A 26,652-nucleotide genomic window follows, 5' to 3' on the forward strand; every position below is an offset into this window, starting at 1 on the left:
CTGGGGTCCCCAAGGACAGAGGCCAAGCAGGGGTGGGTCTGAGAGAGGCAGAGGAGGGTCTGAGGGATGAGAAGCCACGGGGAAGAGAGGAGAGAATGAGTGTTAACCCCGCGGGGGCCAGGCCACAGCTGTGGGTTATTTTGGGGTGGGGGGGGTCTATTCTGAGCACTGATTGAGCCAGCTGCTTGGGGAAGGGCAGAGGAGAGGAGGGGCCAGGGAAGCCAGGATTTGGGAGGGACGGGCACACTAGGAGTCCCCACCCCCATCCCTGGGGAGACCGTGGCCCAGGATCCCTAAGAAGGCAGGTGTGGGGGGGGGCAGTGAGCCCTGTAAGCAGGGGAAGGGGTGTGGGCCTTTCCCCCACCCTATCTGTGGGGTAGAGGAGGCCTGCGCTACCATGGCAACTGGACAGGAGCCTGATTGACAGCCAAGAGAGAACTCTTCCCACTCTGGACACTCACCCCCTCAGGAAACCCCTAGTGCAGGCTCTAATCTCTCTCTGGGAACCGGGAGTCCAGGCCCCCAGTGCCCTCCTCCTTCAGACCCAGGAGCCAGGAGTCTGGGCTCCCAGCCCGACCACCCCAGGCAGCTAGTATTCAACAGGGGACACAGGAAGAGATGCTGTATTTCCTCTAATTTACTAAATTGCTCTGGGCTGGGAGCCAGGGACCCCTGCCCCCCCCAGCTCTCCACAGCTGTGCCCCCCAAACCTGCAACCCAGTCTGGGCCGTGACTCTCTTTCTAGCGCTCATTGAGACTTGGGGGGGATAGGGACAGCATAGGGGGACAAAAACAGGTTGGGGGTTGTGGTCGAGGTCGGGGGTAAGGTCCTGGGGGTGTTTTCTCTCCTTGGGGCGCCCCGCTCATTTCTTTTTCTTTCTTCTCTCCCCCCACACACCTGACCCCTTTTCCCTTTCTCATTTTTTTCCCCTCACTTTTCTTCCTTTTATTTTTGATCCCTCCTGCCACCCGCCTTCCCGGCCTTCCTTTCATGTCTGTGCCGGGCACCTCCCTGGTGGGGGTCTTGATCTTTGCCTTGGTTCGCTATTTCTGTCTTCCTATGTTTTCTGTCTGCTCTGCCTGCCTCCTCCCTCAATCTGTTCTGCCTGTTCTCCATCTCTTGTGTGTCCGTGTCTCTCGGTGGCCGTGGGGTCCATCTCTGTCTTTCTGGGCTTCTTTCCATCTTCCTGTCTCTGTCCAACTTTCTCACCTCTCTTATCTCTCCCACCTTCCTTGCCTATCTCTGCATCTCTCCCTGCCTCCCTATCATTCCCTCCCTATTTCTGTCACTCTGTCTTATCTCTCTCTGCCTCCTTCCTCTCCCTGTCTCTTGTCACTCTGACCCTTCCTCTCCTGGTCTCTGTTTCTCCTTCCATCTCTCTCCTTATTCCTGTCCACGTCTCTCTCTGACCATCTCTCTTCGTTCGCATCTCCCTCGGTCTCTCTCTGCTCCTATTCTGATCCCATCTCTGTGGGTCTGTTACCCATCTGTCCTGTCTCATTATCCTCCCCATTCCTGCCTTGTCTATCTCTTTTCCCTATATCTGTATCTTCTTTGTCCCCATTACCCACCTCCACTTTACCTGTCTCGTATCTCTGGCTCTCCCTTTGCCTGTGTGTGTGTGTGTGTTTCTCTCTGTCGCTCCCTGTCTCTATTATCCCCACCTTTCCCACTCCTCCCCATCTCTGCGTCTCTCCCTCTCTGTCTCTTCTCCGTGTCTCTGTCTTGTCTCCTCTCTCTGTCTCCCCGTCTCTGTGTCTTCCTCTCATCTGTGTCCCTCTCCGCTCCCGGGGTCTCCCCGGCTCGGCGCGCCCGCTCTCCCGTGTCAGAGGCCGCCCGGAGGGGCCCGCAGGCGATGCGCGGCGCCGGTGGCCCCCGCGGCCCTCGGGGCCCCGCTAAGATGCTGCTGCTGCTGGCGCTGGCGTGCGCCAGCCCGTTCCCGGAGGAGGCGCCGGGACCGGGCGGGGCCGGCGGGCCCGGCGGGGGCCCCGGCGGGGCGCGGCCGCTCAACGTGGCGCTCGTGTTCTCGGGGCCCGCGTACGCGACCGAGGCGGCGCGCCTGGGCCCGGCAGTGGCGGCGGCCGTGCGCAGCCCTGGCCTGGACGTGCGACCGGTGGCGCTGGTGCTCAACGGTTCGGACCCGCGCAGCCTCGTGCTGCAGCTCTGCGACCTGCTGTCGGGGCTGCGCGTGCACGGCGTCGTGTTCGAGGACGACTCGCGCGCGCCCGCCGTCGCGCCCATCCTCGACTTCCTGTCGGCGCAGACCTCGCTGCCCATCGTGGCCGTGCACGGCGGCGCCGCGCTCGTGCTCACGCCCAAGGTGCGCGCGACCTGCGGGGGGGGGCGGGCCCAGCCGCGGGTGGGGGAGGCGGGGCCGAGACGGAGGGGCCGCATCTGCGACGGAGTGGGGTCCGAGGGTAGAGTCCGGTCTAGGGGAGGGGCGGGGCTGACTGGGGGGCGTGGCCTATAGGGTGAGTGGCGCCCGCAGGGGGACTGACCCAGGAGCAGGGTGAGAGACAGGCCTGTCCTGGGCAGAGTGTACGGAGAACTGAGGGTCTCCGGGAGGACGGAGTCAGGGGAGGGAGGGAAGAGGCGGGGTTAGGGCAGCGAGGGGCGGAGACTGGGAACAAAAAGGGTGTGCCAGAGGGGGCCAGCTCTGAGGGAGGAGTAGGATCTGGGGATCAGCAAGGAAGGGGTCAGTTGGAAAGGAACGGGGTTCAGGAAGGGGTGGGGTCTAGTGAGGAGGCAGGAGCCAGGAAGGCAGGGAGAGGGCCAGGAAAAGGGTACGCGGAGGTCAGGGTACTGAAGGACTTGGTCAACTGATTCGGCCAGCTGAGCAAGCAAGGGCTCTCGAAGTCTAGGTGGGAGGACGGAGCCATCCTGTGAAAGGAGGAGCGGGAGGAGAGGGTTCGCAGATGAGCTGGGGAAGGGCAGAACCATGCAGCCAGGAAGGGGGAGCAACGGCAGTCGGGCAAAGGGAGAGCTAGCTGGTGAGGCGGCACAGAGGGAGGCCAGGAAGATGGCAGGGCCTACGCTCAGGACGAAAGGGGCGAGATCTAGAGTGGGAAACAGTCCCGGGAGTGGGGTTTGGGCAGAAGCACAACCCCAGTCGTAAGGTGTGGAAAGCGAGAATCCAGAAGCTGGGCCCGGGAGGCTGAAGGCCCACCAGAAAGGCAGCCCCAGCCAATTAGAAGGCCAACCCAGGAGCCTGCAGGAGAGAGGGGTAGCGGGTTGTGGCCTGGAAAGAGGCCTGCCACCCAAGGGCACGGGGGTGGGGTGGGGTGGGGGGCCAGCTGGAGCAGACTTCTGGTAGGAAAGGAAAGACCTGGACCGAGTCCGGTTGCACGCACTGAGAAGGAGAAGGGATAGGCTAGGACGAGCTGTAGGAAAAGGGGCGGGGCCTGTTTGGGGGTGGAGCCAGTGTAAGCGGTACTAGGATGAATGGGGCCATCTAAGTGGATGGAGCCTAAGTCCCCACCAGTTCCCCACGTGGAGGGCCAGTAGCTTCGCAACTAGGTCCCACTTACATCCTGGGACTTGCAGTTCTCTCCTCTCCAGGGCATTCTGGGAAGGTCCTCTGCACCTGGGTACTGTGGCCCGCTCGGGTACGCGCGTTGTCTTTTGGGAAATACAGTCCCTTCAGTATCTCGGGATGGAAGAAAGAGGGGTCCTCATAGGGCCGTCGTGCTTCCATTGAATGCTGGAAACGTGGCATATCTCCGCTTGCCAAGGATGAGGTCCTCTCAGGATTCTCATTGCAGGCTGGGCGGCCTCATCCGCTCAGGACAACTGTCTCCTGAATAAAACCACAGGCACATGCCTAGGAAGAAAGTTCACTACTTCTCACTGAGGGCTGACTCTGTGCAGGGGCTGTTTTAGTTCCGCGGAAATATAGTTGTGAAAAGGTGGGGGCGGGGGTGGAGAAAAGACAGGATCCCTGCTCTCTTTGGAGCTTGCATTCTAATGGGGAGACAGAAAGCAAATAACAGATTGTGAAATCCATCCTGGCAGAAGGGTAGGATGGCAGTCAGGGGAGGCCTCCCTGAGGAGGTGGCAAATGATCTCGACCTGAGGAATGAGAAGTGGCAGGTCCGGCATGAAGGAGCTGAGGGAGAGTGTCCCAGTGAGAGGCAACAGCTAAGGGCCAAGCCCTTGAAGCTGGAAGGAACTTGATGTGTTTGAGGAAGAACAGAGAGGTGGGGGTGGCGGGAGATGAGGTCAGAGAGGCAGCAAGGGCCAGTCCATGCAGGGCCTGTGGGCCAAAGTGAGGGCTTTGGCTTTGACTCTAAGGTAGGAGTATTGGAAGGTTTTCAACGAAGAAGAGATGGGATCCAACTAATATTTTGGAAAAGATGACTCTGGCTGCTGATGGAGAATGGACTGGAAGATGCAAAAATGTTAGCAGCAGTCACGAAGCTGTTACAGTTCTCTAAGCAAGATAGCGGTCAACGAGGGTTGTGATGGAGCAGTAGTGAAGAATGAGGTTGTGTTTTTTTGCTTTTGTTTTTTTAAGATTTTATTTATTTGTCAGAGAAAGAGAGAGCACACAAGCAGGGGGAGCAGCAGGCAGAGGGAGACACAGGCTTCCAGATAAGCAAGAAGCCTGGTGTGGGGCCCTCATCCCAGGATCCCGGGATCATGACCCAAGCCAAAGGCAATCGCTTAATCAACTGAGCCACCTAGGCATCCTGTGAATGGGGTTGTTTTGAACAGAGAGCTGGGAAGACTGGAAGATCGCCTGGTTTAGGTGTGAGGGAAAGGATGGTTTAGCTTTGGGAGCTGAGCAGCTGAGTGAATAAGGAAGAGAAGACCCAGAACAGGTTTGAGCCTAGGGAGTGGGAGTTGGTGAGATCAAGAATTCCATTTTGACATGCTGATTTTGAGATGCTGCTTGGAAATCCAAGAGGAGATGTTGAGTAGAAAGGGGGATAGGTCTGTCTGGAGTTCCCGAGAGAGAGGTACAATGAAAGGAGAGGAGCCATCAACATATTCAGGGCAGCATAATAAGAACTTTCTGCAATGAGGAAGATGGTCTGTATCTGCTCTGTCCAGTATGATGGCCACTGGCCACGTGTGGCTCTTAAGCACTTGACATGTGGTCATTGCAGCCAGGGAACTAAATGTTATTTAATTTTAATTAATTTAAATGGGTGGCTACTGGTTACCATAGTGGATAGCACAGAAGACCGTTTTTTTTTTTTTTTCAAGATTTTGTCTATTTATTTGACAGATCACAAGTAGGTAAAGAGGCAGGTAGAGAGAGAGGGGAACAGGCTCTCTGCTGAGCAGAGAGCCCAATTCGGGGGCTTAATCCCAGGACACTGAGATCATGACCTGAGCCGAAGGTAGAGGCTTTAACCCACTGAGCCACCCAGGTGCCCCAGAAGACCGTATTTAAACACATGGGTCTAGATGAGATCACCAAGGAGGGAGGACAGAGAAGAAAAGAGAACACTAGAGCACTTCTGTGTTTAAAATTCTGACTGAGGAAGAGTCCAACAAAGAAAACAGAAGAAGTGAGGGAGGCAGGAGGAAAACCAGAGAACTGCAAGTTCACTCAGCAAAGCCGCAACCTGCTGGGAGAGACAGTACCTTCCGTACCCTCTTTGCACGCTGGGAAATGTAGTCCCTCTCAGTAGATGCTGGGGACTGTAGTTCCCTCCCTGGATGCTCTGTGTGTTCTAGGGTAATGTTCGCTGCTGTGACAGATAAACCCCCACGTCTCGATGGTTCAACCCAATGGAAGGTTGTTTCTCACTCATCTAAAATCCAAACAGGTGTTCCTGATTAGAGGTGGCTCTCTGCCAAAGGATGACTGAGGGGCTCAGGCTCCTCCCTCTCATGGCTTTGTAATCCGCATAGGACTTCAGAGTTCTCTCCTGGAGCCTCTGCATGTGTTCTCAGGGAAGAGAGTAAGATGCACGGGGGAGAGCTTTTCTGGATGAATCTAGAACTCAGTCCCATGGCTAAACCTAACCCAGGCCTAGCTCTGTGCACCAGCAAGTAAAAGGGGAAGGGTTTGGTGAAGATGCTATGCAGTTGCCTTATTGAGACCTGTGACATACCCATGGCCACTGGGAGCTAGGATGCCCTCATCAGTTGCTGGGAGATGAGGTCCATTTGAGCACTGGGAACTGAAGGCCCACTCCTGGTTGCTGGGAGCTGGGGTCTCCCTGTGGGGAAGCTTGACATCCTCCTCCTCCTCCCCGCAGGAGAAGGGCTCCACCTTCCTGCAGCTGGGCTCGTCCACAGAGCAGCAGCTCCAGGTCATCTTTGAGGTGCTCGAGGAGTACGACTGGACATCCTTTGTGGCGGTGACCACACGTGCCCCCGGCCACCGGGCCTTCCTGTCCTACATCGAGGTGCTGACTGATGGCAGCATGGTGGGCTGGGAGCACCGCGGGGCACTGACACTGGATCCGGGAGCAGGCGAGGCCGTGCTGGGCGCCCAGCTCCGCAGCGTCAGCGCGCAGATCCGCCTCCTCTTCTGTGCCCGGGAGGAAGCCGAACCTGTGTTCCGGGCAGCGGAGGAGGCTGGCCTCACGGGGCCTGGCTACGTCTGGTTCATGGTGGGGCCCCAGCTGGCCGGAGGCGGAGGCTCAGGCGCCCCTGGAGAGCCCCCTCTTTTGCCAGGAGGAGCCCCACTGCCTGCCGGGCTGTTCGCCGTGCGCTCGGCTGGCTGGCGGGATGACCTGGCCCGGCGTGTGGCCGCTGGTGTGGCCGTCGTGGCCAGAGGTGCCCAGGCTCTGCTACGTGACTATGGCTTCCTGCCCGAGCTCGGCCATGACTGCCGTGCCCAGAACCGCACCCACCGAGGGGAGAGTCTGCATAGGTGAGTGGGGTTGGTGTGGGAGGGCTGTGGGAAGGTTCCAGAGCCTGACTACTCACTGGCTGAGCAGCCTCAAATGGGTCACATCCCCTCTCAGAGCCTCAGTTTACTTTTCTGTAAAACAGATACAGTTCGCTCTCCTGCTTGGGGTTAAATCAGGTAATTTGGAAAAAGCACCCAAGACACAGTGAGTGTATTGTGGTATTTCCTGATTTTAAGATGAAATTTTTTTCCCAGTTTCATGTCTTTGAAATCAAGATATACTTTACAGTTGATGGCTTATAGCACCTTTTTCTTCCCTAGAAGATTTTTTCTTCCCTAGAAGATGCACCCTATAGTTGATGGCATCTCGGGTATGATGATATTCCCTAGAGTATAAGCTGAATTTCAGCAACAAAATGACCCAACAATCTAGAGGCCCAAAAGAGACAGAAGTTGTTCTTCCTCACTTAACAAACCGGAAATGAGGGGCTCCTGGCTGACTCAGTCGGTGGAGCGTGCAACTCTACAACTCGGGGTTGTGAGTTCGTGTCCCATGGGGACACGGGGTGTAGAGATCACTTTAAAAAAAAAAAAAAAAATATATATATATATATATATATATATATATTATTTATTAGAGAGAGAGAGAGTACAAGCAGGGGGAGCGACAGAGGGAGAGGGAGAAGCAGACTCCCCGCTGAGATGGACCCTGGGATCATGACCAGAACCCAAGGCAGAACACTTAACCAACTGAGCCACCCAGGGCACCCCTAAATCGCTTAAACATAAAATCTTAAAAAAAAAAAAAATTCCAGAAATGAGTGTTGCAGGTTATCAGGTGGCTCTGTTGCTCCACGTAATGGGTCAGGAATCCAGGACCCTCCCTCCTTGTTGCTCTGCCACCTTCTTGGTTCATTCGAAGCGGGGTCAGCCGCATGTGTGAATTCTAGCTCGTGAGAAAGGAGAAAAGAGAAAAAGTGGGGAGCAAGCAATTTCCTTCCTGGCAAGTGAGAGAGTACGGATGTCCTGGGGCAGCCGGGGCTGCCTTATTGGTTGTTTACAGGCACGTCACATGCAAATTAGTTAGACGTCGATTCTGATTGGCTAGCGACTGCGGCGGAGACGGAGGAGGTCCAATTGTACTAAGGTCTTACTTGCACCGGGTCTGGACTAGAGGACCGGGAGGTGTGGACTCTAGCTGGACAGGTGTGTGCCCGGCTTACACACTGTTGTTTTATTATTTTTTAAAGATTTTATTTATTTATTTGACAGAGATCACAAGTAGGCAGAGAAGCAGGCAGAGAGAGAGGAGGAAGCAGGCTCCCCGCTGAGCAGAGAGCCCTATGGGGGGCTGGATCCCAGAATCCTGGGATCATGACCTGAGCCGAAAACAGAGGCTTTAACCCACTGAGCCACCCAGGCGCCCCAACACACTGTTGTTTTAGAAGAGAACAGGGTTTGGTGCATCTTGGAAGGAGGTGGTGACGGGTGGAGAAGAAAACCGAAGGGACGAGAATTGAGAATTGGTGACTTGGGGGACAGGATCCGGGGACAAGAGGGTGAGAAAAGCATCCCTCGTTCATAAATACTTACTGAGCACCCGCTAGGAACTAGGGCTCATGCTGGGCTCTGGGAACACGGAGATGAATAAGACCATGGACTTCTCTTCAAAGAACACAGGGTCCTGTAGGGGTGGCACACAGGGACGGGATAATGGCAACACAGTGTGATGCTTGCTATCACGGAGGTGGCCCGGGCATTGTGGGAGAACCAGCGGGAATACTGTCTGCGCCAGGACATTTCTGGTTGCCGGAGACAGAGTCTCATTCAAGTTTCCTAAGGGAGAAGGGGGTTTATTGGGAAGATAAACATGCACAGAAACCCAGATGCCAGGAATTGAGGCCAAGCCTGGGGACCAGCTACCCTTTCATCTCTTTCTGATTGTCTCCCTCATACTCTCTCCACCTCCACCCCTCTCTGTCTGACCTGCCACTCCCAGAGGCTGTCCAGTTCTTCTCTTACCACTCACTGTTTACCCAGAATTTCTGCTCTCTCTGCTGATACTCATAATTTCAATCTATCCTGTCCACCACCCATTTCCCCCAGCACCCCAAATCTCACAGCCAATGTCTTCCCAAAAGACAGATTTCATTGGCCCCAATCAGCCTTCCAAACTAGGCTACTCTGTCACGGGTCAGCGTATGGGGTCAGGGAGGTCCCCAAGAGGAGGAGACATCTAAGCAGACACCTGACGGATGAATGGCTCATTCATTCATTTATTGAATGAGTCCTTATCAGTCTGCTATGTGCCAAGCACTGCTTTGGGCACAAGGGTACATGGTGTTGAACAAAGTCCCTGTTCTGAGCCAACAATCTCATAGGGGAGACAAACAGTGAACAAACAGGATAAAGAAGAAATACCAGCAAGTGATGAAATAGGTAGAATGTGGTAAGAAATGCCCAGGGTGCAGGGCGCCTGGGTGACTCAGTGGGTTAAAGCCTCTGCCTTCGGCTAGGGTCATGATCCCAGGGTCCTGGGATCGAGCCCCGCATTGGCTGTCTGCTTAGCAGGGAGCCTGCTTCCTCCTCAATCTCTCTCTGCCTACTTGTGATCTCTGTCTGTCAAATAAATAAATAAAATCTTAAAAAAAAAAAAAAAGAAAGAAAGAAATGCCCAGGGTGCTAGGTTAGGTGAGGCTGTCTGGAAAGGTCTTTCTAAGTAGATGAAATTTGGACCTAAGAAAAAAGAAATGGGCAATGAAAAAGAGCCAACCGTTGGAAGATCTGAATGAAGAGAAGGGAGGAGGGACAGCAGGTGCAGGGGTGCTCTCTCGGGCTGGAACTGCCCATTTGGGAGCCTGAAACAAAGCCATTGTGGCTGGAGCTTAGCGAGTAAGGCGGGGATAGGGTGTGGAGAAACAATAGTGAGGCCCATGTAGACCCAAGCTCATATAGGGCATTTTGGCCACAGTAAGGGGTTTGGATTTGATTCTAAGAGCGGTTAAAATTTCAGGCAGGGGGAACAGCATCGCACAAAGGCCCAGCGGGGAGAAAAATTCAGGCATGTTGGTGGGACCACAACAGCTCAGGATGGATAAAGGGAAGAGAATTGGGGTTGAGGGTGATGAGGCTGGGGGTGGGGGCAGACAGGGCCAGGCCACAAGGGCCTCAAATGCCAGGTTGAGAGGCTGGACTTTGTTCAGGAGCACTGAGGAGCCATGGGTGGGTTATGAGCAGGAAAGGAGCGGAATCTGTTTCACATACAGAAAGACCCCTGGGGGTAGAGTGTGGAATAGACTAGAGGAGAGAGAATGGAGGTTGGGGGCTTGGCAGGAGGCTGGGGCAAGGGTCCAAGGGGTCTGTGGTAATGGAGAGGCGGGGATGACATGGAGAGATCCTGGGGGCAGGAAGGTGGCACTTGGGGATTGAGTGCGGAGGCGAGCGAGGAGGTGAGGATGGCAGTTGAAGGTCCCGTGCAGTGACTGGGGTGTAGGGACAGGCATTCACGGTACAGGTGCCACGCATTGTGAAGATCATCTGCAAGTCCAGAGGCCTCCTGGGGCTTCTCCCAGAGGAAGGGACACTTGAGCTGAATCTTGGAAGGCATCAGAATCAATCAGGGTGAGAAGGGACAAAAAAGCATTTTTTCAGGCAGACAGCATAGCCCCTACAATGCTCAAGAGATAGGAAACCACTCGATATGTTTTGGGGGCAACTTTGCATTCAGAAAGGGCTTGGGGTGGAAGGAGTTTGAGGGGAAGCAGGGATCAGAGATGGGCCGGCACAGCCAGATGGGGCCAGAACACACAGAGTCTCTTAAGAGGACCTCAAACTCAGGCCGAGGGTCTGCGACCCTGTTCAGGGGGTGCTGGGTATCAGGCAGAGACTCCTGAACAAAGAAGGGGAATGTTTGGGTGTTCAGGGTCTTGGGGGAGAAATTCCAGCTAGGGGCCAGGGCTGGTCCAGAGAAAGGGGATTTTTCTCTGCCTTCAGCCACTTAGGTCCAGCCCAGGTACCCACATGTCACCTCCCTTCCTCCTGGGCAGGTATTTCATGAATATTACCTGGGATAACCGGGATTATTCCTTCAATGAGGATGGCTTCTTGGTGAACCCCTCTCTGGTGGTCATCTCCCTCACCAGAGATAGGACTTGGGAGGTGGTGAGTCCCCGCCCCAACCCCAGGCACGGGGAGAGGGCCTGGAGTCCCAGGCACTGATGGGGAGGGTGTGGGAACACAGACCCCTTGGTCCGGACCGAGATGAGGACTCTGGCCTCTGAGGGAGGAAGGAGGCCGGACTTCTAGGTCCTGGCAGAAGTAAGTAGGAGCCCGGACCTGTGGGTTCGAAGGGGAAGAGGGAAATGGAGCCCAGACTCCCGGATCTAAGGGAGACGGAGCTGGCGCCCGGGGTTCCGAGGAAGGAGGGCCCCCATGGCCAGGACATCCTGTAAAGTCCCCGCCCTGGAGCCTGAATTCCCTTCTCTTGGCCAAGGTGGGCAGTTGGGAGCAGCAGACTCTCCGCCTCAAGTACCCGCTGTGGTCCCGCTATGGCCGCTTCCTGCAGCCGGTGGATGACACGCAGCACCTCACCGTGGCCACGCTGGAGGAGAGACCCTTTGTCATTGTGGAGCCCGCCGACCCCATCAGTGGCACTTGCATCCGGGACTCTGTGCCTTGCAGGAGCCAGCTCAACCGCACCCACAGGTGACAGCCCGGGCTCCAGGGCTTGCAGCCCTGCAGTCCTGGCCTCCGCCCCCTCCTCCCTTGGAATTCAGAACTCACAGAGCCCTCTAGCTTGGTCACCCTGGGCAAGTCACGGAACTCCTTTGAGCCTCAGTTTCCCCAGAAAGCGCTAACCATAGTTTTAGCTGCTGTGTGTCTCTCCCGCCATACCCTCATCTCATCGGAGAGTCTGAAGTGGGGTGGGGGGAATCCCCAGCATCCCCAAGCCTGCTCACTCCCCGCAGCCCTCCTCCGGACGCTCCCCGCCCGGAAAAGCGGTGCTGCAAGGGCTTCTGCATCGACATTCTGAAGCGGCTGGCGCAGACCATCGGCTTCAGCTACGACCTCTACCTGGTCACCAACGGCAAGCACGGAAAGAAGATCGACGGCGTCTGGAACGGCATGATCGGCGAGGTGGGGCGCCTGATGGGAGTGCGGGTGGGAAGGAAGCGGGCTTGTGGGGGCCACCGCGCTGGAGCTCTGTGGCTGGAGGGGCGTGGCCAGAAGGAGCGAAGCCGGGGCCTTGAGGGGCGGGGCCTCGACTGGGGGCGGGGCCACAAGGCAAGAAACTGTGGGCGGGTGGGGCGGGTGGGCGGGGCTAGGAGGTTGGCCCTCCCAAACGAAGGGGGCGGGGCCGGGAGGACTGAGCCCAAATCCAGAGAGCATGTTCTGGCATCCAGACTGGGCTTGGGGCTACCTCTTCCCACCCCTGCTCTCCGCCTCTCACCTCCTCCTCTCCTGCCCCACTCTGCGACCCCTTCGGCCCCCCCGCCACCCTCCTAGCCCTCTCTGTCACCCTGTCACTGGTCATCTGGGGCTGGTCTTGCCCACCATCCGCCTCTGTGCGCTTGACCCAGCCAGGTTCCTTCACCCCCTCCTCGCCCTCACCCCAGGTCTTCTACCAGCGTGCGGACATGGCCATCGGCTCCCTCACCATCAACGAGGAGCGGTCCGAGATCGTGGATTTTTCTGTGCCCTTCGTGGAGACGGGCATCAGCGTCATGGTGGCCCGCAGCAACGGCACTGTGTCCCCCTCCGCCTTCCTCGGTGAGCCCCGGGCCCTGGGACGGCAACACCGGGACACCTGTGTGCTCAGTTCCCATCCTGGTATTGCCTGTCCCCGTGCTGTGACTGGTGAGGTGGTGTCGCTTCTGACCTTGGGTTTCCCAATCTGTAAAATGGGAGAAGCCATTTTACCACGAGGCCAAGGGAACTGGAGCTTCGGGAACCTTCTCTCGAACATTCTCTTCAAGGCCCTGTACCTTGTGTTCTTGTATTCATAATTTCGTTTTCTTTTCTTCTTCTTCTTTTTTTTTCCCTTAAAGACAGCCCTCCACATTGTATAAGCCTCAGACCCCCACAACCCCTAAGTCTTCCCCTGTATATGAGATGAGGAAAAGGGATTAGCATGAGAGTGGCACATGGTAAATGCTCCAGTCACTTCTCAGCGTTTACTGAGCATCTATCATGGGCCAGGCTCCGGGCTGCAACCACACGCCCCTCTCCTCTAAGAGCTCTTGGCCTCATGGGGAAGAAAATAATCTCTTAAGGCGATACATGGACAAGATCACTTCAGGTGGTGATGAATAGTATGAGAAATTAAGCCAGGGTGAGGAGGTGGAGAGGAATGGGGCTGTGCTGCCAGGAGAGGGCAGGAAGGCCCCTTTGGAGATGGGACCTGAGAAACCGTTCTAGGCAGAGGAAACAGCAGGGGCAAAGAACCCAAAGCGGGACTGTGTGTGGAGTATTTGGGAAATAGCCGGAAGTCTGTGTGACCAGAGTGGGCAGTGAGTGATTGTGAGGGGGTGGGAGGCAAGGGCTGAGAGGGAATTGGGGGACGTGGGGGGAAAGTGCAGGGCCTTGGTGGCTCTGGTAGGAAAGTTGGGTTTTACTCTTAGGGCAATGGCCAAGATTTTAACTGTAGATGGTGGGGGAGGGTGTATATGGTGAGATCTAGGCTTTTAAAATATCCCACTGCAGGCAGCGGGGCCAGGAGGCCCGTGAGAAGGCAGAGGTCTGCGCAGAGAGGAGGTGGGTGTGGGATAGGAAGATGATAGTGAGGGTGGGGCGAGTAACCAGGCTTGGAGTGTGGGTAGGAAGCTGGCCCCTGATGGGCTGGTGGCTATGAGGTGGATGGGGCAGGGGCAGGGATCTCGCTGAACTTGAAGACAAGAGAAGGAAAAGTGCACATCAGGCCAAGGGCAGCTGTTCACGTCAGTTCCCTCTTGCTCTCTGAAGTCTGGGCAAAGCTCCTGGGAGTGACAACGCTGAGAGAAAGGACATCTCTTGCTTTATGTTTGGTTTCTGTCTGTTTCGCCAAGAGCATCTCTGTGGCCGTCTCTTGGCCAAGGTCTCTGCAGGGCACCCTGAGATGCACCACATGGGGCCCCTGCCTTCACCAGGGAAGTGACAACGTCATTTTATGCCCCACCACGTTGCCCAGTAGAGGCAACAGGAGTGTCCCGAGATGCCTCAGTGACAGTCCAGGGTGGTGACCCTGTTGTGATGGGGGCAGTCCTGGCCACTTGCGCTTGGCCCAGGAAGGGCAGATCACCTGGTATGAATCTCAAGGAAGTGGTGATTTCGGTTCATTGCCAGTGTGAGGAGGAGACACATGGGTGCAAGTGTGTCTGGTCGATGGGTCAGCATGGCGGGGGTGGCAGGGACGGTGGAGACAAGGCAGAGAGAGTGAGGCTTGTTCTGGAACCATGAGTTCTGGCCAGTTAAAGCACTGGGCTCTTGAGAGAGCGATCAGGCCAGAGAGGAGGCTGGAAGCAAGGCTGGGGGCAGTGACTTTCATGGAGGCGCTGAGGTGCCACAGGAGGCTGTGAGCAGGGGAGAGGCCAGGTCACCTCTGGGTGCCGAAGGAGCCCCTAGGGCTGCAGGGTGGGGTGGAGATGGGCCAGGAGAGAAGATGAGGCCTGAGCCTGTTGCCTGAGAGAATGGGGAAGAAAGGCCAAGGTAGGGGGCAGGGGTGGGGGGTATAGGCTGTGGCTGCGGAAGGGTAAGGCGGGAGGAAGGGGGCGAGGCTGGCAAATGGGGGGGGGGGGGTCGGACTGTGATGGGATGGAAGGATGGGGAGCCTGGGCATGGATGCTGGCCTCAGTGTGGGACATGGTAAGTGGCCGGGGACGGGGGGAGACTCAGGTCTGGGGCTCAGGAAACATTTAGGATCTATCTGCTGACCAAAACTACAGAAATGATTGAGTTGGCTTTCTTGAGAGAGACTGTCTCCCAGGGGTCTGGATGGGCAATGAGGCCTGTCCCTGAGGTGGGGAGCCTGGGAAGGGGACAGAGTAGGACAAGATCCTGTCTGCGATGCACCTTGTTCATGTGTCTGTGATCCCCCCAACCTCCAGTCCTTTGCTTGGCCAAGCCATGACCCCATACCTCCTTGCCCCCAGAGCCCTACAGCCCTGCCGTGTGGGTGATGATGTTCGTCATGTGCCTCACTGTGGTCGCCGTCACCGTTTTCATCTTTGAGTACCTCAGTCCCGTCGGCTACAACCGCAGCTTGGCCACGGGCAAGCGTGAGTCCCCTTCCTCCATCACCTCCAAGTGTCCGGACCACAGATAGAACTACATTTCCCAACAGCCCCTGGGGTAGAGCAGTGGCCTCTGGAGGCTCCAGAGGCCTTGGGAGCTGCTGGGAATCATAGTTCTTTCTGCTCCCTCATGGAGTAGAAGGGATTTCGGGTCCATGTCGCCCTCCTGGCCCCCTGCAGGGCCTGGCGGCTCAACCTTCACCATTGGGAAATCCATCTGGCTGCTCTGGGCCCTGGTGTTCAATAACTCGGTGCCCGTGGAGAACCCCCGGGGGACCACCAGCAAAATCATGGTGTTGGTGTGGGCCTTCTTCGCCGTCATCTTCCTCGCCAGCTATACAGCCAACCTGGCCGCCTTCATGATCCAGGAGGAGTATGTGGACACCGTGTCTGGGCTCAGTGATCGAAAGGTGTGTGTGTTTGGGGGAGAGAGGGAGCTGGCTAGGGTTGGAGGTCAGGCTGAAATTTGGCACATGGGAGGTCCGAAGAGGATTCCTGGGGGTCTTTTCCCAGGAAGAGTTCCAAAATGGTAGAAAAGAATATTCTGGAAGAGAATGGTTGTTTCACAATGGACTATTTAAATATTCCCAGGAGAAGAGAGTAACCCCAAATGTCCTGGGGGGGCAGTAGTGCCAAATGGAATATTCTAGATGAGTGCTTCTCTCAGAGTGTGATGAAGAGCTAATCTTTGAACTTTCTCCGGTAGAGATCAATGCTTTTGTAAGATACAATAGAAATGAATTACAAGAAATGAAACATAAAATTGAAAACCAAGACATGCACAATCAAACCCGAATTTTTATGTAGTTTCAACAGACATAAAATTATTCTGTCAAATTGCTCTAAATGCCCAGTGCCTGGCTGACTCAGTCGGTAGAACACGCGACTCTTGATCTCAGGGTCATAAGTTCGAGTCCCACATTAGGTGTAGAGTTTACTTTAAAAAGAAACAAATTTAAAAATCTTCTTGAAAAAATTGCTCTAAGTGCTTATTCTCTTGATTTCTATACTTACGTCATTGTAGATCCCGGTCTGCTCAGGTACTAGTGGTTTGCAGAGCACGGTTTGAGGTTGAAGTGGTTCACTGGATTATCATGACCTATTAGAAGGTTGAGAAATCAGTTCAGTGGATTGCAATAAGCATTTTTATAGGATTTTATTAATTTATTTGTCAGAGAGAGAACACAAGCAGGTCGAACGGCAGGCAGAGGGAGGAGCAGGCTCCCTGCTGAGCAGAGAGCCTGATACGGGGCTCGATCCCAGGACCCTGGGATCATGACCTGAGCTGAAGGCAGACGCTTAACCGACTGAGCCACCTGAGCATCCCAACAAGCATTTTTTTTTAATTACCGAATAAAAATATGTCTGTACTTTTGTTTTAGTCATATATACACTTGACACTGAGTCAGCACACACCTTATGGCTATGACTGTTGTTCAAAGAGTAAACTTTTGGGGCTCCTGGGTGGCTCAGTCGGTTAAGCATCCAGTTTTTGACTTCAGCTCAGGTCATGATCTCAGAGTTGTAAGATTGACCCCTGCATTGGACTCATGCTGAGCATGGAGTCTGTTTAGGATTCTCTCTTCCCCTCTGCCCCTACCCACCCCACCCCGGGGCTCACGCTTGCATGAGTTCTCTCTCTCTTTCTCTTAAAAAAAAAAAAAAAAAGTGTGCTATTTCTGGATGGATTTGTAAATAACAATTGCCTCCAGCCCCCCACCAGGCCAACCCCCACCCCTGGGACCTCCCATGATCCAGCAAGCTAAAGGTCAATGCCTGGCACATCAGAGGCCTCTGTGGCCCTTCTCAAACTCTGTAGCCAGTGCCTTTCCAGACTGGACCACGATCAGGCCATGCCGGGTGTTAAATATTTCAGTATTCCTCCAGACTCTGTATGCATATATGTGTGTGTGCACTTGTGTGTGTGTGTGTGTACGTGTGGCTGTCTGCAGATGGATCTGCTGGGTGGGAGCAGAAGAGGGTCACGGTGAGCACGTTGGAGAAACACTTCTGGGCTGGGGTGCCTGCCAGTTGGCAGGTGTCCCCCAGAACAGAGCATCTGGGTCAAGGCTATTCTTGACCCAGATGGCCCCAGGGGGGCGCCCTAATAACTTCCCATTCTGCCCCAGTTCCAGCGGCCCCAGGAGCAGTACCCGCCCCTGAAGTTTGGGACAGTGCCCAACGGGTCCACGGAGAAGAACATTCGCAGCAACTACCCCGACATGCACAGCTATATGGTGCGCTACAATCAGCCCCGCGTAGAGGAAGCGCTCATTCAGCTCAAGGCAGGGTCAGCGCAGACTCGGGCTGGGGGGTGGGGGGCCGCCGGGGTCCCCAAGGATGCGGGCAGAGAGCCAGGGGCCAGGCGCCACTCATCAGCGTCAGGTCAGCCAGGGGTGGTTCGGCCTGGAGGGCATGCCTAGGTCATTGAGGGTGGCAGTGAACGGCCCCCCCTTGCACAACCAGGGTCCTTGTGACGCCTTCATATGTCTTCAGAGACCCGGGACTTACAGATTCCAGAGCTGGATTGCCGGGGTTCAAATCCAGGCTCTGTCTCTTCATGGCTGTGTGATCTTGGGCAAGTTACTCAACCACTCTGAGCCTTCATTTCCTCCTCTGTAAAATGGGGATAAGAAAAGGACCCACCTCCTAAGGTTGTTGTAAGGATGATTATGGCTGTTATGATTGGGCTGTATAATATATTATTTGGTAGCGGAAGTGCCAGCTCGCTGTGGACACTTGCTGCTGAATTATTATTTTCATTATGATCATTAGATCTGAACCCCCTGGAATGGATATTTGGATGAGGTTGTTCATTTGGTTTTGTTTTCGAACTTCAGTTTCCTAAGTCATGGGGGTAAAATTAAGTTCAGACTCCAGAGTACCGACCAAGGTTACAACAAAGCTGATTACAGTGACTTTCTCCCTGCTCCTCTTTGATTTCATCATTCAGCACGCATCATTTATTTTCTTGGCCCCTCCTCTATGCCAGGCAGTCTCCCTTCATTCAAGGGAGCTTAGGGTCCAGGGGTGGGACATGAATAAGAAATGTACAAATGGGGGGCACCTGGGTGGCTCAGTGGGTTAAGCCGCTGCCTTCGGCTCAGGTCATGATCTCAGGGTCCTGGGATCGAGTCCCGCATCGGGCTCTCTGCTCGACAGGGAGCCTGCTTCTCTCTCTCTCTCTCTCTGCCTGCCTGCCTCTCTGTCTACTTGTGATCTCTCTCTGTCAAATAAATAATAAAATCTTAAAAAAAAAAAAAGAAATGTACAAACGGAAGAATCAGGATGATCCAGAAAGTGATCGTGAGCTAGGGCGTGACTAAACTGGGATATATTCACCAAGGTGTTCAGGGCGGGCCTCTTGGAGGAGGTGACTGGAGCAGAGCCCTGAGGGAGGTGAGGGCTAGCCTCATGGACTCTTGGAGGCAGAGCCTTGCAGGCAGAGGAAACAGGGTGTGCAGATGGCGCGAGGCAGGCGAGGGATTACTGGAGGAACAGCAAGAAGGTCAATGTGGCTGAGGAGCTGGGAGGGGACGTTAGAGGGGAGATGAGAGTAGGGTACACGGGTGAGCCCTGAAGCTGAGATCAGGGTGCGTTTTCTTTGAAGGGCAGCAAGAAGCCATGAGGCAGGGAGATTTTAAGTAGGGAAGGGTGTGATCTGATTTCCATTTGCAAATGCCACCCTCCCCCCCCCCCCCCCCCCCGCCCCAGTGCAAGGTGGAGAATGGATGGACAGACATCAGTGTGGTCCTTTGGATCACCTTCCCCACGTAGCTCGCCCTCAAGCAGCCCCTCCTTTTTACCCCTCTGTCTTGATTGGGATTGTTGAGCTGCAAGAAAAGAAACCCAGCCAACCGGGTGTAAGGAAGAGGGTTGGGTAAGGATTGCGATGCGGGGGGGTAAGCATCGCGATGCAGAACCAGTAGCAGGAAAGAAATCTGGGCTTTGTGAGAATACCAGCTCTGTGCCGGGCACAGTTCCTGCACTGGATACCAATAGTCAATAAAAGGGGTAGGTCACCTGGATCCTTAGGACTGCTTAAACAGAGAGAGGTTTCTTTTTCTCTCTCAGTAAGAAGTCCGAGGCTGGCATGATAGCTCAAAGATACCATCAACGACCAAACTCTTCCCATGTATTTGTTCTGCTAACCTTGGTGCCTAGACCTTCTCGCTCATTGTGCTTGCCTCATGGTCACAAGATGGCTGCTGCCCCGCCATGGAGCCCATCTTGGTTGCAAGCAAGAAGGAGGAGAAAGAGGGAAAGAGTGGATTTCCTCCTGGCAAAGCCTTGCCTTTTTATTGGGGCAAGTATGCCTTTCTGAGGAACTTGTGGCTGTTTCAGAGCGTGTGCCAGAGGGTCACTCCCAGTTTCAGAGGAAGCTGGGAAATTGAGTGTGTTGGCCTCCCAGGCTCTGTGGTAGACAGTGGCAGAGGGAGAGGCTGCAAATGGAGATTGCGCCAGCCAAGCCATCCGCCCGAGTCCCGGCCTTGTGGAATGTGTAACTGTGCCGCCAGGTAGCCTCCCTCTTGCCTCTTTTCCTTCTCCAGGGCTCTACTTCCTCTCTCTGGACTTCTGGGGGGTCACAAGGTCTCTCGTCTCTGTCTCTCCCTGTGTCCTCTCTGTGTCTTCTTTCCCCGAAAGCCTCATTTCGGACACTGAGCCCCTTCTCATTAGTCACGTGTCCTTTCTCTCTGCCCCACTCCACCCCTGGCAGAGAACTGCCCTTTTCTCCTCTACCCTCCCCCTCGAAGCACCATGAACTGGAGGCATTTGGGGTAACAAGCTTTTCTTTTTCAACCAAGACTTTGGGCAGCCCGATGGCTAACGTTTGCAGAAGAGTACACACGGAGGCTCGCATACCTCAAGTCAGACTGTTGAAACTTTATCAGTCGTGCTAGCCGACCATTCATGAGGTTGGGTCCTCCTGCCTCGACAAATAGACCTTAACCAACAGAAAGGCTAAACAAGTTCAAGTTCAGAATTCTGCCTTCCAGGAGAGCACCTGACTCCTTGTCCTCCCACCTGAATCTGTCTGCTCGTCTCTCGCAGCTTCTCAAGGCTGCCCGCATTCCTTGGCTCCCGGCCCTGGGTCCTTGAAACTCTTCTAGCATTGTCACAGCTTCTACTCTGACTGACCCTCCGCCCTTCCTCTTGAAAGGACCTTGTGACGACATTGGGTCCACCCGCATAACCCAGGCTAATCTCCCCATCCCAAGAGGATTTATTCACATCTGCAGAGTCTCTTTTCCAGTGTAAGATTACAAGTTCCAAGTATCAGGGTGTGGATACCTTTTTTTTTTTTTAATATTTTCAAATTTATCTGAGAGAGAGAGAAAGAGAGCGTGCGCAAGCATGAGTTGGGGGAGAGGCAGAGGGAGAGGGAGAAGCAGACTCTCCACTGAGCAGGGAGCCTGACATGGGGCTCGATCCCAGGACCCTGGGATCATGACCTGAGCGGAAGGCAGATGCTTAACCGGCTGAGCCACCCAGGCACCCCAGGGTGTGGATATCTTTAGGAGGCCATCATTCTACCTACTCCAAGTTCCCAGAGCATAAATACCCAACAGAGATGTAGATTCTGGGTGGGTACAACTTCTTGGCCCCAGGATTCCTCTGGAAAAGGGGGTTGGAGTGGGGATGCCCAGAAGCACAGGGTCAAGAGTAGCAGTCCCTTGCAGGAGGTCTGAGATGGGTACTGAGTTTGGAGAATCCCAGGCAGAGGAGTTAGGACACAGAACAGGAAAAACTGGTTTTTAAATTGTGCATCCCATCCATCCATCCTCCATCCACTCATTTTTTCTCTAGAGCCCACCCATCCAGATGGTCCCATATAATGTTGGGGTACTGGTGTCCCCCAAGCAGTATTCTGGGGGTGTTTAACAGCACTGATTTTTTAAAAATTATTTTTATTAACATATAATGTATTATATGTCTCAGGGTTACAGGTCTGTGAATCATCAGGCTTACACACTTCACAGCACTCACCATAGCACATACCCTCTCCAGTGTCTATCACCCAACTACCCTATCGCTACCCTCCCACACCCCCAGCAACCCTTAGTTTGTTTTGTGATATTAAGAAGAGTCTCTTATGGTTTGTCTCCCTCCCGATCCCATCTTGTTTCATTTTTTCCTTCCCTACCCACCACAGCTGCCCGCCTGCCTCTCAAATTCCTCCTATCGGAGAGATTATATAATAACTGTCTTTCTCTGATTGACTTATTTCACTCAGTATAATATCCTCTAGTTCCATCCACATCGTTGCAAATGGCAAGATTTCATTTCTTTTGATGGCTGCATAGTATTCCATTGTGTATATATACCACATCTTCTTTATCCATTCATCTGCTGATGGACATCTGGGGTCTTTTCATAGTTTGGCTATTGTGGACATTGCTGCTATAAACATTCAGGTGCAGGTGCCACTTTGGATCACTACATTTGTATCTTTAGGGCAAATACCCAGTAGTGTGATTGCTGGGTCATAGGGTAGCTCTACTTTCAACTTTTTGAGGACCCTCCATACTGTTTTCCAGAGTGGCTTCCCCAGCTTGCCTTCCCACCAACAGGGTAGGAGGGTTCAATTCCCCTTTCTCCGCATCCTTGCCAACATCTGTCATTTCCTGACTTGTTAATTTTAACCATCTGACCAGTGTGAGGTGGTATCTCACTGTGGTTTTGATTTGTATTTCCCTGATGCCAAGTGATGTTGAACACTTTTTCATATGTCTGTTGGCCATCTGGATGTCTTCTTTGCAGAAGTGTCTGTTCATGTCCTCTGCCCATTTCTTGATTGGATTATTTGTTCTTTGGGTGTTGAGTTTGGCAAGTTCTTTATAGATTTTGGATACTAGCCCTTTATCTGATATGTCATTTGCAAATATCTTCTCCCATTCTGTCAGTTGTCTTTTGGTTTTGTTGACTGTTTGCTTTGCTGTGCAAAAGCTTTTGATCTTGATGAAGTCCCAATAGTTCATTTTTGCCCTTGCTTCCCTTGCCTGTAGTGATGTTTCTAGGAAGAAGTTACTGTGGCTGAGGTCAAAGAGGTTGCTGCCTGTGTTCTCCTCAAGGATTTTGATGGATTCCTGTCTTCCATTGATGTCTTTCATCCATTTTGAGTCTATTTTTGTGTGTGGTGTAAGGAAATGGTCCAGTTTCATTCTTCTGCATGTGGCTGTCCAATTTTCCCAACACCATTTGTTGAAGAGACTGTCTTTTTTCCATTCAACATTCTTTCCTGCTTTGTTGAAGATTAGTTGACCATAGAGTTGAGGGTCTATTTCTGGGCTCTCTATTCTGTTTCATTGATCTATGTGTCTGTTTCTGTGCCAGTACCATACTGTCTTGATGATTACAGCTTTGTAATAGAGCTTGAAGTCTGGAATTGTGATGCCGCCAACTTTGGCTTTCTTTTTCAACATTCCTCTGGCTATTCAGGGTCTCTTCTGGTTCCATATAAATTTTAGGATTATTTGTTCCAATTTTTTGAAAAAAATTGATGGTATTTTGATAGGGATTGCATAAATGTGTAGATTGCTTTAGGTAGCATAGACAATATTTCACAATATTTATTCTTCCAATCCATGAGTGTGGAATGTTTTTCCATTTCTTTGTGTCTTCCTCAATTTCTTTCATGAATACTTTATAGTTTTCTGAGTACAGATTCTTTGCCTCTTTGGTTAGGTTTATTCCTAGGTATCTTATGATTTTGGGTGCAGTTGTAAATGGGATCAACTCCTTAATTTCTCTTTCTTCTGTCTTGCTGTTGGTGTAGAGAAATGCAACTGATTTCTGTGGATTGATTTTATATCCTGACACTTTACTGAATTCCTGTATGAGTTCTAGTCGTTTTGGAGTGGAGTCTTTTGGGTTTTCCACATAAAGTATCATATCATCTTCAAAGAGTGAGAGTTTGACTTCTTCTTTGCCAATTCGGATGCCTTTGATTTCTTTTTGTTGTCTGATTGCTGAGGCTAGGACTTCTAGTACTATGTTGAATAGCAGATAGCACTGATGGTTAAACCAGATGGTCCAGGGTTGGAATGGGAGCTACCCCTTACTTGCTGTGGGCCCTAGGCCAATCAGTTGAGCTTCTGAGCCTTAATTTTTGCCTTCATAATATGGCATCAACAATCCCACCTGGTTACCAAGCAGCTCTGGGAAATAAAACATCAGGAACCAAGGCTCCTCCCTTGCTTCTCTGTCTCTTCCACTGGTTCCTGTCTTAGTCTGTCTGCACGTTACCTTGGCCCCCAGCTTCCACGCAGCCTTTCAGCTCCAGGGTCCCCTGTGAGCCGTGGCACGCCTCAGTTCAATTTCACATCCTGGCTAGTGACACTGCAGCGGGTCCAGCTGGGAGTCAGGTGTCTATTCTGGGGCCAATCGGGGGCAGTCAGGGTGGGGCCTGGTTACGTGGTTTCTGGCCCGCCACACCCCTACTCCACTAGGGTTCTCAAAGATGAACATTCCGGCACTTGTGAGCAAGCAGTCTTGGGCTGCTCTCCAGAACACCTTTCCTCCACTGGCTTCCTGCATTTCCTTCAGCTGCGAAGCCTGGTGGACCCCTTTGTCCCCCTCCCTGGGCCTACCCCATCTGGAGGACACCCCCTTTCTCTGTGCCTGGCACCCTTTGCTTCACATTCCCAAGCCCTGGAACAAAATTTCCCTTCCCTCAAATGTCTTATAACCTCTCTTTAGTGGTTTTACTTGCATAGCACTACACTTCCTTGGTATTAAAAATAATAAGGCAAAGGGGCGCCTGGGAGTGGCTCAGTCAGTTAAGCGCCTGCCTTGGGCTCAGGTCATGATCTCAGGGTCCTAAGATTGAGTCCCATCTGCAGGAAAAAAAAAAATCTCTGCTCAGCGGGGAGTCCGTTTCTCCCTCTCACTCTCCCTCTGTGCTATCCCTCTCTCAAATAAATAAAATATTTTTAAAAAATAATAATGAGGTAAAAAGAGATGATCTCCCCGCTTCCCCTCCTTATCCACTATTCATGATTCCAGGAGTTTCCTCCAGCTTTTCTTTTTTTCCCTAGAGCAGAGCTGGGAAGCCATATATATAATTTAAAATTTTCTATTGGCCACACTCGAAAGAAACTGGTGATACTAATTTTAGTGAAATACTGTGTTTACCCCGATATCGCCAGTATATGACTACAATATGTGTTATAAAAATTAATGATTTTTTTATTTCATTTTTTAAAAAATTTATTTATTCATTTGACAGAGATCACAAGTAGGCAGAGAGAGAGGAAGGGAAGCAGGCTCCCTGCTGAGCAGATAGCCCGATGTGGGGCTCGATCCAGGACCCTGAAACCATGAACTGAGCTTAAGGCAGAGGCTTTAACCCACTGAGCCACCCAGGCGCCCCTATTTATTTATTTATTTTTATAATTTGAAGTATGTCCTACTCACAGCACATCTCAGTTTGGACTTGCCACATTTCAAGGGCTCAAGGGCCACACCTGACTAGTGACTGCCATTGTGGGAAGTGTCAATCCAGAACTCTTGTCTTTTTACCTTTTCATTTTTTTAAGTTCATTTATTTATTTATTTGTAATCTTTACATCCCACGTGGGACTCGAACTCACAACCTGGAGATCAAGAGTCCTGGGTTCTTCAGACTGAGCCAACCAGAGCCTCTTCTTAGCTCTCTTGTTCCTATTTCTTCCCTTCCTTCTTTTCCCTTCATTTCCTCCTTCGCATCCTCTTCCTCTTCCTCCCCTCCCCCTTCTTCCTCTTCTCATACTTGGACTTCTTCCCCTTCCTGATCTTCTTTGCTTGCCCCAGACCCAGATGTCATATAGGGGCTCCCCCCCCCACCCCGCCCCCGGGGAGGATTGCTCTAACATTGGCTCCAAACTCCCCTCCAGGGAAGCTGCAAATTTCCTGTGCTTCTCAGGCTCGCTCCGGCTTCAAGCTCCTCTTTGCCAGATCTAATTCGCTTTCTGGAGCATCTCACTGGCCCCGAGTGGGTCTTCCCAGCCCCAGAGCTATTAACCAAAATCAAAGCCCACCCCTTCCCTTAATCCCCGTAGAAGCCTCCGCTGGCCTCAGACCTGAGTGTCCGGTGCTGGGTTTGGGATTGAGCCTGGGAAGCCGCTGTCCTCTGGAATGCAGTGTGGCTGTAAAGTTTTTTTAGTGGCCACATTAAAAGACGTAACAAGAAACGGGTGAAATTAATCTTAGTAATGTATGTTACTTAACCCAGTGTATCCAAAATATTATTGCAACATGTAATCAGCATAAAAAAGGTTGGGACCTTTTACATAATCTCCCACCCACCCCCACCCCCGCACGAAGTTGGCCGCGCGTTTTACACCCAACACATCTCAGTTCAGACTCGCTGCGTTCAAGTGCGCAGAGCAGCCACAAAGGCGTGTAGCTACGCTATTGGGCCGCCTGGTCTACATCATGTAAATGCAAATTTTCCTAATGAACATTAGGAACAGCCCTGGCCCCCACCCCCGGCCCCCTGGGACTTTTTCACTTCTGTGCTCACCCCCAGAGTATCCTCCCCAGCCAGCCAGCTGACTCATCTCTACCCCCTTCCCTCTTCTTCCGGTTGGGCCTCAGCCCCTCCCTCCAGGAAGGCCCCTGGGAATTCCAGATCCTCTCCCTTTGTTCCGCAAAGCAGGGCAGCTTCCCCAAGTTCTGCCCACCCACCCCTGCTCCCGGACAGGGACGAGCTCTTCCTTGGGAAGCCGAGGAACCGTCTTCTTGTAGTTCTAGAGCTATGCGTCACTTTCTCGGTCAATTTCCTCACCTTCAGAGAGCAAAAATTTAGACACTCGGGGGGACCCCATGTCCCCGTTCCACTTAGTTCCTGAGTTTTGGAGAGCAGCCCCATCTCAAAGAATGAATCCAAATCTCTCCTGGCCCTGACTTGAGAGAAGGATGGATATGCGTTTTTGTGGGTTTTTTGTTTTCTTTTTTTTTTTCATCCAAAGGTCAGCCACAACCCCTGCCCCTGCTATTAAAGCTAAAAATGGGCTTGAGGCTTCATCTGTGTCATTTTTTTGTTGTTGAGAGAGAACCTGCAAATCTTAAGTGTGAAGCTCATTGACTGTCTATATAACACGTGGCTGTTATATATGACCAGATTAGGGTATGGACCATTTCTGGTTCCCCTCTGTCCCACCAGTCGGGCTTGTTTTGACCCCAAGCTCTACCAGGCTCGTTCATTCCTATATCCCACTGAGTATACCACTCTCTGAATACACCACAATTCGTCCATTCTACTGCTGGTGCACATCTGGATTGTTTCCAGTGTTTGGCCATTATGAATGCTCTACTGTGAACATTCTTGTACAAGTCTTTGGGGGACGTGCGCCATTCATTTTTCTTGGGTAAATCCCCCTGGGCAGAATGGCAGGATCACAGGGAGAGAGAGGCTTGGCTTCAAAAGATCCTGCCAGACATCCTCCAAAGTGGTTGTGCCAACTTACACGCCTACAGTGCAAAGTTCCCCTTGTCCCGTATCCCTGCCAAGGCTCAGATCGCTCCTCTCTCTTTTCAATTTACTAGAGTGTTTATTATATATCCAGTTCTGCTCTAACTCATTTAATTAG

The 26,652-nt window shown here is 52.8% G+C and overlaps 1 protein-coding gene across 2 annotated transcripts in view; it reads left to right on the forward strand.

The window, feature by feature from the left end:
• The window catches only part of GRIN2D (glutamate ionotropic receptor NMDA type subunit 2D), a 38,975-nt gene that overhangs the window by 2,718 nt on the left and 9,605 nt on the right, over positions 1-26,652 (forward strand). For both annotated transcript variants that reach the window (XM_047712208.1, XM_047712207.1), the window contains 9 exons: positions 1,831-2,321; positions 6,214-6,833; positions 10,859-10,973; positions 11,305-11,516; positions 11,780-11,948; positions 12,428-12,581; positions 14,939-15,064; positions 15,260-15,489; positions 17,209-17,369. In XM_047712208.1, coding sequence (XP_047568164.1) covers positions 1,857-2,321; positions 6,214-6,833; positions 10,859-10,973; positions 11,305-11,516; positions 11,780-11,948; positions 12,428-12,581; positions 14,939-15,064; positions 15,260-15,489; positions 17,209-17,369 — 2,252 coding nt within the window. In that variant the 5' untranslated portion in view covers positions 1,831-1,856. The remainder of the gene's footprint in view (positions 1-1,830; positions 2,322-6,213; positions 6,834-10,858; positions 10,974-11,304; positions 11,517-11,779; positions 11,949-12,427; positions 12,582-14,938; positions 15,065-15,259; positions 15,490-17,208; positions 17,370-26,652) is intronic.

This window comes from Lutra lutra, chromosome 17, assembly GCF_902655055.1.
Source record: "Lutra lutra chromosome 17, mLutLut1.2, whole genome shotgun sequence".
Taxonomy (NCBI): Eukaryota; Metazoa; Chordata; class Mammalia; order Carnivora; family Mustelidae; genus Lutra; species Lutra lutra.